The sequence below is a fragment of the Panicum virgatum genome, chromosome 7N (genome assembly GCF_016808335.1).
Source record: "Panicum virgatum strain AP13 chromosome 7N, P.virgatum_v5, whole genome shotgun sequence".
Classification (NCBI taxonomy): Eukaryota; Viridiplantae; Streptophyta; class Magnoliopsida; order Poales; family Poaceae; genus Panicum; species Panicum virgatum.
The window spans coordinates 2,990,333-3,003,193 of NC_053151.1; the positions used below are offsets into that span (position 1 = coordinate 2,990,333).

The 12,861-nt window shown below is 45.0% G+C and overlaps 1 protein-coding gene and 1 pseudogene across 1 annotated transcript; one reads left to right on the top strand and one right to left on the bottom strand.

Annotated features, from left to right (window-relative positions):
- Positions 1-3,833: 3,833 nt before the first annotated feature.
- On the bottom strand, positions 3,834-7,981 carry LOC120681980 (annotated as a pseudogene).
- A 2,752-nt stretch (positions 7,982-10,733) lies between these two features.
- Positions 10,734-11,348, top strand: LOC120682674. Its single transcript, XM_039964651.1, has 2 exons — positions 10,734-10,885; positions 11,029-11,348. The coding sequence occupies exons 1-2, from the start codon at positions 10,809-10,811 to the stop codon at positions 11,285-11,287; spliced, it is 336 nt and encodes a 111-aa protein (XP_039820585.1). The 5' UTR covers positions 10,734-10,808; the 3' UTR covers positions 11,288-11,348.
- The last annotated feature ends 1,513 nt before the right edge of the window (positions 11,349-12,861 follow it).

A 12,861-nucleotide genomic window follows, 5' to 3' on the forward strand; every position in this document is an offset into this window, starting at 1 on the left:
GATGGCTTGGGGACGCTACGAGGCCGGACGGCGGTTTAATGCGACGGCAACGAAGAGCGAGCAGGTGGCGTGCGTGGAAGGCGCGGCGGGGGCAGGCCATGCCTGGTCGGCGACGTCCTCCGCTTTGGCGTGTCAATAGAAATTTTCTTGATCACGTAAACACAATTATCCTTCACCTTGATTCTGTGAAGGGAGCAGGCTTCCTTGACCACCCCACCACGAGATGCAGCAGCTAGCTTGTCTGACGAGACAAGTCGCTCAGCACTGTCTCTCCTGACAACTACATGCATAAGCCGATGTATCACATCACCCAACGAAGATATAAATTTTTTACTGCAATCGCATATCGTGATAGATGTGTATTAACCCTGTGCAGCTTGCTCTCTTCCACTCGTTCGCTCCTCACGCTCTCACTCCTCTTCTCCCACATCGAAATAAACAAATCACCTGTAGCCAGCTCCCTCCTTATTCTCATATAATTACTACCATCGGCCTCGACCATATTATCCGACTTAAGCATATCACTAAATAATTAGAATGGAATAGAAATGAAGAACAATGCCCACTAAAAGGTTTCATACTTGGTCAACGTCAAAATGCTTAGCCCATGTAGTCCTGTTTGATCTTCTATATCCAATTATATAGATACTATATAATACTACTCACCCGACTGCCGCCCCTCGCTCGCTCCTCTACGCTCCAACAGGTTCGTCTTCCTCTGCTCTCTGGTGCAATTCCCTCTTCTTCAATCTCTCATGTTCATCGATGGAAGGAGCTAATCCCCTCTCTCTCTCTCCTGTTTTGGTTTTTGCAGTGCTGATTTCTCAGTTCCCTCTTGCGCACAAGCAAGTTTGCCTTCCATCCCTCAGATCCTCTTCCTTTTTCTTCTATTTCTTGCTCTTGTAACCCTAATATCTGATGCAAATGTCTTCAATCTCTCTTTTTTTCGTCACAAATTTGCAGTGCTTGGTCCGGATCTGAATTCCTGGCTGGTTTTGAGGGAGCAACAATTTTCGTGATTCATTTTTTTGTTTTTTCCATTACTACAATTCTTGATTTTGTGCAGGGTGTCAGATCCATCAGTTCTTGGGTTCCTAGCGTGGTGTTGTTCCAAAGCTCCCTGCTGCTTGTTCGTTATATCCAAACCTCTCCCTACCTGCCTCTACCGATACGACCTCTCTCGCGAGGACGTCGTCGTCTTCCGGTAAGCTTGCCACCGCCGTCGTCATCTTTCGAATGCTGTTACTTTATGTACATCTATAATTTGCATATAATCAATTGGGTCGGATCACGTTTTGCAGGCCACACCACGCAGTCATGTCTGAAGGTCACGCTATAGCGAAGCTTTATTTCAACTGCGGTCAATGTGGAGCAGCCCTATCTGATGGGGCTTTTATAGTTACAATTTCATTTTACTTTGCCAAATATTTTTCTCTTAGCATTCTAGTTCTATCTTTCTATTGACATCATTTTCTTTTTTATTTTTATTTTTTATCAGTGCGACAGAACACTTTCTATGGAAGAAGACTGTCAACGTCTACTTTGTGATACATACGCACGATAACACGAGAATTACTACAAACATGATGTTTTTCGAGCACGTAATCTCGATAATATAATTTCAACTGGTACGTTTGTTTGCACTTTTGAGGAATGTACCCAAGATATACATGCACCACAGTATAGTCAACATCAGAGGATGTGCCCGTACAGGAGACTTGCGTGTCCAATATGTAATGAACGATTCGCCTCGATATCACTAAGGCGTTCTCCAACGGCACCCCGTATCCCTCCCCCCACCCTACGTGGGGGGCTTTGGGGGGAGCGAGCCCTCCAACGGCTCCCCCCACAGCTCCCCCTATATACAGGGGAGTTGAAACTCTCCCTATATATAGGGTGAGTTTCAACTCCCCCTATATCTCTAATCACACCGTTTCTTCGCGATATTAATCTCGTTTGAGCCCCGTAACACGATGATAATGCGTATTATGACAGTACAAATATTGTATGATTTTTTTTAAATTCAAAAACGTTAAATAAATAGTTAGTTAATGAGTGATAGTATATAGGGGGAATAGATATGAGGGGAATGGTTGGAGAGAAGGAGTTATAGGGGGAGGAATCTTTTAGAGGGAGGTAGTAAAATATAGTAAATAGTACGTTTGGGGGGAGTTGGATGGGGGGAATGGTTGGAGAAAGCCTAAGGTCACATCTTCTGAGACAACATTAGTTCAACCATTACCAGCTTAATTATGGTTATCTCAACACTGGTCATAACATCTCCAATGATAGAGGGTGTGTTTTTAGCGGTAGAGAGGAAGACTTTGTGTTCTTCATTGCAGGCGCATCCCTTTATTTTGTATGGCTTGGTGCATCAACTGCTACTTCATCTCAAGCGTCTACTTCTTCATCAGCGCCTACAAATATCCAACTGATGGCGGCTCAGGTCGCAGCTCAGACTCTGCAAGATTGTGGGTCCTACACAAATCCACCGCTACCGAGGTGTACTGATGTTGTTCGTCTCTTTAGCTTTAGATATCTGACCGCAGAAAATAATTTTAAGATTTCTATATTAATAGATTAGTTGTTTATGTGTATGTTTTTATTTATCTATCAGATAAATTTAAATTGATGGTTTGTTTATCTGTCGGATGAACTTAAATTGGTGGTGGTGGTGGAGTAATTGTTAACTTAAAACTTAAATCGGATGCCCAAGCACTAGCAATCCATAAAGATAACTTTTATAAGAACTGCAAACTAGATAAGAACTGCAAACTAGTAGCAGTAGTAATTACACAGAAGTAATGTGTGAAGCGGAAAAGCGAAAGAGTAGGTGAATACGTGCATCATGGTTCGTGCGGGCAAGAGAGGGAGGTAATGGCGTGCATGCCGCGCCGCTCGAGGCGTGCTCTGCTCTGTTCGGTCGCGATGCCAAAAAGCAATATTATTAAACAACCGCCCATCTGGAACATCGCTTTGCGCACATTAGACCGTATCCCAAGACTGCGGCTTATCCAAGCACAATGCTTTTGCAGCTAGCCAGCCTTTTTTTCTTTAACAAAAAATAGGGAAAACACAGTGAAGGACCGGCATTGCGGCTACACCGCTGGGGACGCGGAGAGACAGGCCACGATCTCCATTGCTTCCTCAGCCAGCTTTTGGCGGTGACCGAGGCTGCCGCTAAGCGCGACGGGACGGCACCACCGCAACGACGGAGGGATGGAAAGCCGCGTCCTCGGCAGTAGATTTGATAGGTCAAGCTTTGATGGATCGTAGTGGAGTTAGCTTACACGCGGAGACAGACGCTCGGGTACGTAGATCGTGCCGTCGCGGCCACAGAGATTCAAGGGCCAGTAGTGCAGATGGTCTAAAGAGTAAAAATGCAACCAATAATTGGGGAAATACATACCATGGATACAACTGTTGCGCGCTGTAGGTCTCTCAGTTTCATCTTCATCTGAAATGAGAATAAAGTCTGATCCTCTCAGATCTCTGAGTTGGCCTCCACTTTGCAAGCTGGGGAATAAGGATGCAATGCAAAAGAGCACAGATACCACCAAACTGCCTGGCGCATTTAATACTAAAAAATGAAACCTGGTGATTCTCCAAATTTTGCAACCTATCTAGGAGAAATAAATGCCACATACATCACTGCAGCATACCGCAAGTATCCAACGACTAATCAACTGGCCAAGCAGCAAAAGAATGATTCAAATCAGATTAGACGTTTGTGGAACCAGTATAGTTGATCTCTTATGCCAATGGAACTTCAGCAAAGCTAAATGCGGGGGCACCTAATCTGGTGGGCCAACTATATTTTTTTTTATCAAGACTTACCACTCAGCTGCTGCTTGAAGCATGTCCTCTGAAATATGCCGCGCACCTGAAAGGAGAGCTCCTAAACCAATCCTGAATATGACCAAACTTCCATCAGTACAACTCAAAAACCAAATACTTGTGTAGGAGAGGTGAGAGTTTATCGCACCCAGGAAACAGATACATGTTGTTTGCTTGATTAGCATAACCTGTCTTACCATTTCCTATGAAATCAAAACTTCAGCACCAGTGAAAATCGACTAGAAATTATTGCTATAGAACAATGCAAAAGAGAGTAGGCAGGAATTACCTAAAGAAATGTTACTGAAAGGGCTTCCACTAGCAAATATTGCATTTTCTCCAACATGCATGAATACATCATCAGGAGTACACTCAGCTGTAATGTAATGAGAGAGGACCAAAATTAGCACTTCATCTTCAGGTTCCTTTAAAAAGAAAAGCATTTCATCCTTGGGTTTCCTCAAATTATCTGTGGGTGGCTGAGCACAAACCTTTAGTAGTTGGGTTGGACATTGCAAAAACTGCAGGGCGAGGGGAATCAGATTCTTTCATAGCCTTGAGAACCTGATTACATATGGAGTACTCAATTGTAAAAATATGATCACTTGGGAGTACAATTTGGCATTTCCCAATATGGTCTTATACACAAAAGAGAATGAGTGAAGCATTGATGCTTAACATTCATCAGCAATTACAGTTGAACAATTTAACTAGGAATATTCTGAATGGTGAAAGTTCATAAGAAAAAAAATCCAGTATTTCAATTGAGTGGTGATGGTGCCCAACACTTTGATCAAGCAACCTTATCAAACAATGGTAGACTAGATTAGGCAAGCAAACAGCTCACAACAGCTAAACCACAATTTCTGTTCTGCTGCTGTGGAATTGTCAACAAAGTTCAGATATATTGGTCAAAATGACTCGTAGTCCCTTCACTAGTTAGGCCTGACAAATCTGCCTATATGAGAAAGGTATATACTTGAAACTGTTTTTTGGTCCATGAGATCATTCATGAATCATATTCAATCAGTCTAAAATGGGAACCTTCAAAACTAGAAGTCTATAAGATTGACTAGATCTTTTAACTTACGCAGTCATTCACTGGCATAATAAGAATGCAGGTTATTGGTACTGGGAATATTTTCTAGATTCATAGAACAGCTAAGATCACAATCCTTAACCAAACTTAAATGGATAATCTAGTGCTAATAATAAGCACCTATACTGAGGACTGCTAAATCAGGACTGGTAAGATAGGAGAAAAGGTATTCCTTAACTTGTTGCGGAATCCTGAAAGAAGTAGGTCATCGGATACTTAAGCTTACCTCCTCATTAAATATGCCCCCAACTCTAGATAGTCCTAAAAGCACATGAGGTTTTACTTTCTTGACCTAACGATTATCAAACTGAATTAGTCCAAGCACACAAGCATTGGAAATAATCTAATATATTATTTTCTAAGCTCCAGCAGCTGAAAATGTAACCATAAGAATCAAATTATCATACCACTTCAACAAGACTATCTCCTTCATGGAGATCTGGGACCTCATCTGGGCCATAGCCTCTGGCAAAACGTGCTACAGCAGGATCCAGACCCTTCCTAGTTTTCGTAATAAGGCCCTACAAGGCACAACACAACAGAAGCGTATAAGTTAACAGCCTTTAGATTTCACATATAGTGGACCTTAATTAAAAAAACATAAAAAATATTTTCTTGTCTAACTTACATCTTTGTCCAGAACCCAGAATTGATTATGTCCTTCACCAGTTCTATGGATCCCAGGCATCCTCAACATTGACTGTTTAGCCATGCTTAGCACACCTATCCCAGCACTGGATTCTAAAGAGGAATTAGAATGGACGAACCACACTTTTGACAACATACCATATAAAATAAACTGGAAAAATTCTACGATATCTTCCAGCTCCCACAACGACTATCTTTTGATTTGTAAAATCCTGCAGAGGCCGGCCTTGTGCTCTAACAGCACCAAGTAGGCCAGCTAGAGCAACTCCAGCTGTCCCCTATTTTAGATAGGATGAGCCCATCAAACAATAAGATATAAATTTGAACGAACACAATCTTGCCAAATAAATTACATAATAACAAAATAGGAATCAAAGTACCTGTACATCATCATTGAACATGCAAAATCTGTTCCGATATCTCTGAAGAGTCTCAAAGGCCCATTTCATTTGGAAGTCTTCAAAGTTCAAACTGTGTTTTTCTCACTTCAGAAAAGGAGCAACATTGAACTAGCAAGTAGGATGACCTTAAACTTAAAGAGCACATACCTGCACAACTGCTTTAGGCCAACGTGCATGGACAGCCTCCATGAATTCATCTACAACGGCCAAGTATTCTTCCCCTTCCAACCGAGGTTGCCTTAGTCCTAAATCTAAGTAAATACCATTGAATAAGGTAGCGACAATGGATTTAGTTACTAACAAATACATCTTTTCTAAGCAAACGATATTCAGGTTTCCATTTAATCAAAGAAAACGTTATAAATAGGTTGTAAAATCATGTCCTTAGGAAAAAAATGTTTCACAAATTCGGTTTAATGTATCCTACGTACATAGCTTGTCCTCCAGAAGCTTTTCATTATTTGTCCCCACATCAAGCATTATTGGAAGAACCTGCAAGTATTGGTGTATTTCCAGAGAGCAGGAAAATAAGAAAAAAGGAATGGCATAAATGGCAAGCTAGTGAATATAATTGATTTGTTCTAGTTGGCTGTGTTCTATAAAGTAAATGTAAAAGCAATTTATTTGTAGCTGATGCATGTTCATTCCAGAAAGACAGGTATTTCATACCTTTTGTGGGTTAATACCGGCAGCTGCAACATAAACATCAAGTTTACCAATAGGTATGCCTATCCCCTGAACACCAAGGTCACCTAAGCCTAGAATGCGACTCCCATCAGTCACAACTATCATGTCAACCTGAAAAGGTGTCAACCAATTGCGTGAAGGCAGGTCATAAAGGCAGAAATAGGAGAAGTAATGCTGAATATTGTTTATATGGTCTCTAAACAGAAAGGTGTTAAGCAATCGAGAGTTTATCATGAAAGTAACAATAATGCAAGTTACTGTACAATTACTTCTAAGCATTGGCTCATGGCATGTTGAAAGGTCTAGGAAAGCACTAGCATCAATCAAATGTTATGATTCAGTTTCATATCTTTTTAACCGAATCGATACTCTAGAAGCAATACTTAAAAAATAGTGCATTTAGACAGCAGTTTCAATTATACCTTCTCTGCTGGCCAGTTGTAAATCATCGACATCATCTCCCCCTTATCCTTTGCACTGAAATACATCCCGCAGGGTCGTCTGAACAGACCACTGTAATTCTCACAGACCAAGCCGACAGTGGGAGTATATATTATCGGTGCAAAATCCTTAATATTGTCGATTAGCACCTGGCAAAAACAGAGCATATTATCACCGTACAAGCACTCCAAATTCAGGGCGATCACCATTGCATCAGTTTTTTTTTATCCAAACACGATACTGCAACACCGAGAGCTCACCCTGTAGTACAATGTCTCGTTCCGGTCGTGCAGCCTGTTGAGCTCCAGCGACCGGAACGAGTTTCCTGCAACAAAAAAAGCAAGCGCGCGAGCACGCATTCGCATCAGCAGGGGCCGATTCCGACGGGAGCGGCCAAACGGCGGGAGGGGGGCCGACTCACTGAATCGCTCGTACTGCTGCTCGAAGGACATGACCCGTGGGGGGAGCAGGCCCCGGAGGCCGAGGCGGTCGCGCTCCGTCATGGGGAACGCCGTGTCCTGCGCCCAAACGGAAGGGAAGGCCCCGGTAAGATGAAACCGCATCACAGCCCGCGCGCGCGCGCGCAATCGCGAGATCGGGGACGGGGGAACGCCGCGCGTGCGGATGGCTGCCTACCTTGTTGTACCATGGGTCGTGGAGGATGACGTTGCCGCGCTTGTGCACGATGCAGGGCCCCGGGACGGCGGCGCCGGCGCCTGCCTGGGGCGCGGACGACGACAGGAGCCGCCGGATCTGCGACGACCGCCGCGCCGCCGAACGCCACATCGCCAAGCGAGATTACAGCCGACACGCCTCTCGGCCGGGGACCCGGAAACCAATGCTTGGCAGCCGCGTCCGGAGATGGTGGTGCGGTGGTGGTCCCACCGGGACTTGCAACTTGTATTTTAAGCTGGATGGAAAGCTCCAGCGATCTGCAACAGCCGGTACTGGAAACTAAATACTGGTATTGATATTTATTAGTGTTACTCAATCTATTTTTATTTATTTACGTATCGTACTAGATTTATTCTAAGTTAAATTTGACAAATTTTGACTAAATCTATATAAAAAATAATAATATTTTCAATACCAAATTTGTTTCATTGGATTTACCATAAAGTATACGTTGATAGTGAATAGATTGGATAGCATAATTGTTATTATATTTTTCTATAGATTTGATCAAAGTTAATCATATTTGACTTAAGGCAAATCTAATATGATATGTAAATAAAAATGAAGGGAGTACCATCTAGTAATAAGCATTGCACCTATATAAGTATCTGGTGGTAACACTATTCAGTATCCATATCTAGTCTTTAGGATCAGTTGATGTGAACACCATATATTGTACTAAAGGTCCTATATATATTATTTGAAAAGGGAATCATCTCCCTTTCAATCATAAGTATTGTGTAGCTGAGATAATAAGAAGATATCGTGCGAGGCAAGAGATCATGCTCGTGCTGAGTTCAAAATATTTGTTTGATTTAGACTCGTACCGAGTGGAAATATCCGATGACGAAGATCAAGATTCTTAATTTCAACTTACAAGAATCGGGACTGAAACCGGTTTTCAATGGATACTCATCAACGGACTCGTAGGAGGGATTTTGGAGGGGGCTCGTCGCCGTGTGTGCGGGCACTCCCGGTGAGGGTAGGACAGACAGGATAGGAGCCCCCGATCACGCGCGGGGCCGCGGTGGTGTGCGTGGGTGTGCTTTGGGTGGTGTCGTGGAAACGCGCGGGAAGGGAAAAGGGGAGGTGTGGGCGATGTGCGCGGAGGAGCGAACGCGGGCCGGGGCACGGCTCTACCAGTGAAGACATGTGTAATGCCCCAGTCCCAAATATGGCTAAGTTCTACTCTCACGTTGAGTAAGACACACACTCGCACCAACGCTGCTTACACTTGTTGCTCCAAATACCGGACGGGCCGACCGTACGGAGGCTACACACTCAGGGAGCCGGGAGATCGCGCTGCTGCTGCGGTCGTCTCTCCAGAAGCGGTTCCAACGGCGGGTGTTCCGGGCGTGCCACCTGGCTTGACCTCCAGCCAAGAAGGTTTGTGGACGATGTTGACGAATCGCCCTACAAAACAGACTTAAAAACCAGTATAAAATTCTCTGCCGATCTCTCTGGATCGGCAAATGCCAGAGCCAATCGGCTCTTAGCGTAGATTCCTTCGCTTGTCGCATCGGCCGATGGCTCCCCTACAGTAGGTTAGCAGATGTATATATAAATAAAGTATGACTTTACTCTGAACATGATATAAACTACTTACTGCCTCAGATCGACTCATGCCTCATGCAAAATATCGACAAAGAAACGGGCCAGAAAGCAATCTATTCTACTCACAGCATAAATTAACTCCAGGGCCAGATAAACGACTAAAGCGAGCATAGGAACGTCCCGAGATAGTAATCCCAGGGCCAGATACACAACTAAAGCGAATATAGGAACATCCCAAAATCAATCTACACAGTGCATTGGCAAGATTGCCCTAGGAATATCCGTAACTTACGAGCCGATATTTATGCACGAAAGCAATCATCCGAGTCTCCAAGGAAACTCATCTAAGAACAGCAAGTAAATCTAAGACATGCAGAGTAAAGGTGCCGAAAACACACAAATCCCCCGGATCACCGCGTGCACATGTTGCAGCGCATGTCGTGGTGTGTAGTGATCGGGTGGGTAGCATGCATTCGGCCGTAAAGAGCCGATCCGTAACATGAAGCACGTAAACAGAAGTGGATCGACACGATACGAGATAAACGATGAATCTTGCCAACAACAACGCTTGGTACAAGATTCATCATGGTAAAGGCAAACGCCTGAATGCTCTAATAGATCTGCAAAAGACGCTATTAGAGCAGCATGGCGCTTACTTGAAATCCCTAGAATTAGGGTTGGCGATGCGCCAAGGTTGATGGACGAGAACCCGTGTGTCGCTGGGGACGTATGAGCTTCTCTCTCTTTATTTCTTAGGTCAAGTTTACATATATATATATATATAGCCCATAGGCTTGACCCTTAAGCAAGTAAACTTCTAATTTAACTAACCATCGGATCCACTACAGTCTTATCCTAAACGGATCCGACTCTGTCTCTAACTTTACATTTATTCGGCCGACTGACTCGCATCGCGTTACAACTCGATTCAGCCCAAACCGGCCCATCAACCAATCTTACCAGAGGCCCAATACTCGGGTAAGATCTGGCGATAACACATGCCCCCCTAGTTTTGACGGTAGTGATTACTGCAAAACTATTCCTTTGACTAGGGGTGCCTTCCAGCCAAGACGTCGCACGCCTGTCAAGCTTCTCCACTGAACCACGCAGCCTTGGTAACTGCACACCTCATTGGAAACCGCAACGGCGCCTCCTCGGCTCCTCCGCACATCGCCTTCTCGACTCCTCCAGCGGCTATTTAATCGGCCATTGGGGGCCTTTCCCTGTACATTCTCAATCCTTCCAAATCGCAATGGCTTCCAGTTGCAATTCGAACTCGTTAGCGGTCTCCTCCTCCTGGGGCACGCCGCCGCCTCCTTCCTCATCGACCACTTCCCCCTCTCCTTCTTCCTCTTCTTCCTCGGACACAAAGTGCTGCGACTCTGAATACATCCCCTACCACGAGATCGAGGGACACATGTGCGACATCAACATCCTTGTCCATCACGAGCTCGCCGTTCGTGACTATGGAGAGTGCATCATCGACACAAGTGCCCTTGTGTGTTCTGAATGCCGGCTTCCTCTCCGACCTCCCATTTTCAGGGTGAGCTCAGCTCTGACCTGATCTGATCTGATCTGATCTGATCTGACCGAATTAATTTGGATGCAGTTTGGTTTGATTTGGTTTTGGCTTCTTGCTATCCTAACCTTGTTACAGCATCTCCTTAAATACATGCACATTTGTAGCATCTGCTACCATCGTGGTGATATCGCCAACTACCGTCACTGCCACGAGCTCGACTACATGGTCAAAGGTATCTCGGTGGAATGTGAGGCTTGCAAAGAATACCTTCCATTCTCTACCTTGGCTTTACACCAGCTGGATGATTGCTCATTCAGGCAGACATTGCCAAAGATTGCCCCAGGCATGCCTCCCATGTTTAACCTCAGGATTAGCCCCTCCATCAGGCCTCAGGCTCTATCCTCTATCAACACACGCAAGTAGAAGCTTTGTTGTGTAATATTGACATTGGCGACACTTGGGATCACACAAAGGTGAATAACGTCCATAATCTGAGCTGGTTGTGGACTTAAGTAGTGCCCAAGTTCCTCCCGTGGCCGCCCATCCGGACCAGCCTGAGGTAGTTACACCTTGAGCATGAAACTTGGAAGATCAGGTTTAGCCTCAGCATCACCGAGCCAAACAAAATATAGTCTTGTTTCTGCAATGAAGAAAATAAAGTATTCTTCTTGGCCCTCTAAAACAACGCCCGTTCCATAACGGATCAAGGGGATATCTTCTTTGTAACATTCATCAGTTGTATTCTCATTAAAAAACCCATGATGGTCCATCAGATGAGAGGCCAGCGTATTATAGAAAAACGGCTTCTATCTACACATAGACATCGGACACATGAGTTCCCTGAGATTGCAAGACCGGGCATGTTTCATGTAGTTAGCTGGAATTAAGTTTGCACCACAGCGATGGGGGCAATCAATCACACCGGCCATGACTCTGCTGTCCAAGCCAACTACTCAAAACCAGGGATGAGATGTGGCACTAGAGTGCGCTCTTGAGCATGAATTGCACAGTAGCTGGCCACATGCTTCATCCAAAGACCCTGCGGTCAATGTGCACTAACGAAACAACAAAACGAAAGAAGAATAAGAATAATACTCCGATGACAAAGTTGCAACCATCGACATCAGAAGAATGATTGGAACCTGGTAAGCTCCGTCAAGAAGACGGGGTTGTCGGCAACCGCTGCAAAAAAGGTCCAGGCGGATAAACATCTTCCGGATCTGCGCAGCGCAACGGACGGAGGGAGAGTGCACCTGGATCCGCTGCTGCTTCCCGGTCGAATTCCCATCTTTGCTGGATCTGGTTGCAGCGGTGGCGAGTGTCAACTCCGGTGGGGAAAGCGTGACGGCTCGCTTGGTGAGAATCCGTCGCTCCCAACGACAGACCAGAGAACGTAGATCTGCAAGAAAAAGAACCGACCAAAATGATGAATCGATAGGAGAAGCATCGAGGTCAGAGGAAGGAAGAAGAATAGAAGAAGCTTGATACGACGAGGGAGGGAGCGCACTTGCTTGCTGCTGGCCTCGATGCTTTCTCGTCGTAGCAAGCTTCTTCTGTTCTTCTTCCTTCCTCTGATCTCGATGCTTCTCCTATCGATTCATCTTTTCGGTCAGTTCTTTTTCTTGCAGATCTACGTTCTCTGGTCCGTCGTTGGGAGCGATGGATTCTCACCAAGCGAGCCGGCACGTTTTCCCCACCGGAGTTGACACTCGCCGCCGCTGCAACCAGATCCAGCAAAGGCGAGAATCCGATCGGGAAGCAGCGGCGGATCCAAGTGCACTCTCCCTCTGTCCGTTGCGCTGCGCGGATCCGGAAGATGTTTATCCGCCTGGACCTTTCTTGTAGCTGTTGCCGACAGCCCCGTCTTCTTGACGGAGCTTACCAGGTTCCAATCATTCTTCTTATGTCGATGGTTGCAATTTTTTCATCGGAGCATTATTCTTATTCTTCTTTCGTTTTGTTGTTTCGTTAGTGCACATTGACCGCAGGGTCTTTGG

What these genes read in the sequence shown, in the direction of transcription:
- LOC120682674 (XM_039964651.1), top strand. Translation starts at nt 10,809, where the DNA reads ATGGAGAGTGCATCATCGACACAAGTGCCCTTGTGTGTTCTGAATGCC. An exon ending in TCCGACCTCCCATTTTCAGG is followed by an intron (nt 10,886 to 11,028) that starts GTGAGCTCAGCT and finishes GCACATTTGTAG; the next exon opens with CATCTGCTACCATCGTGGTG.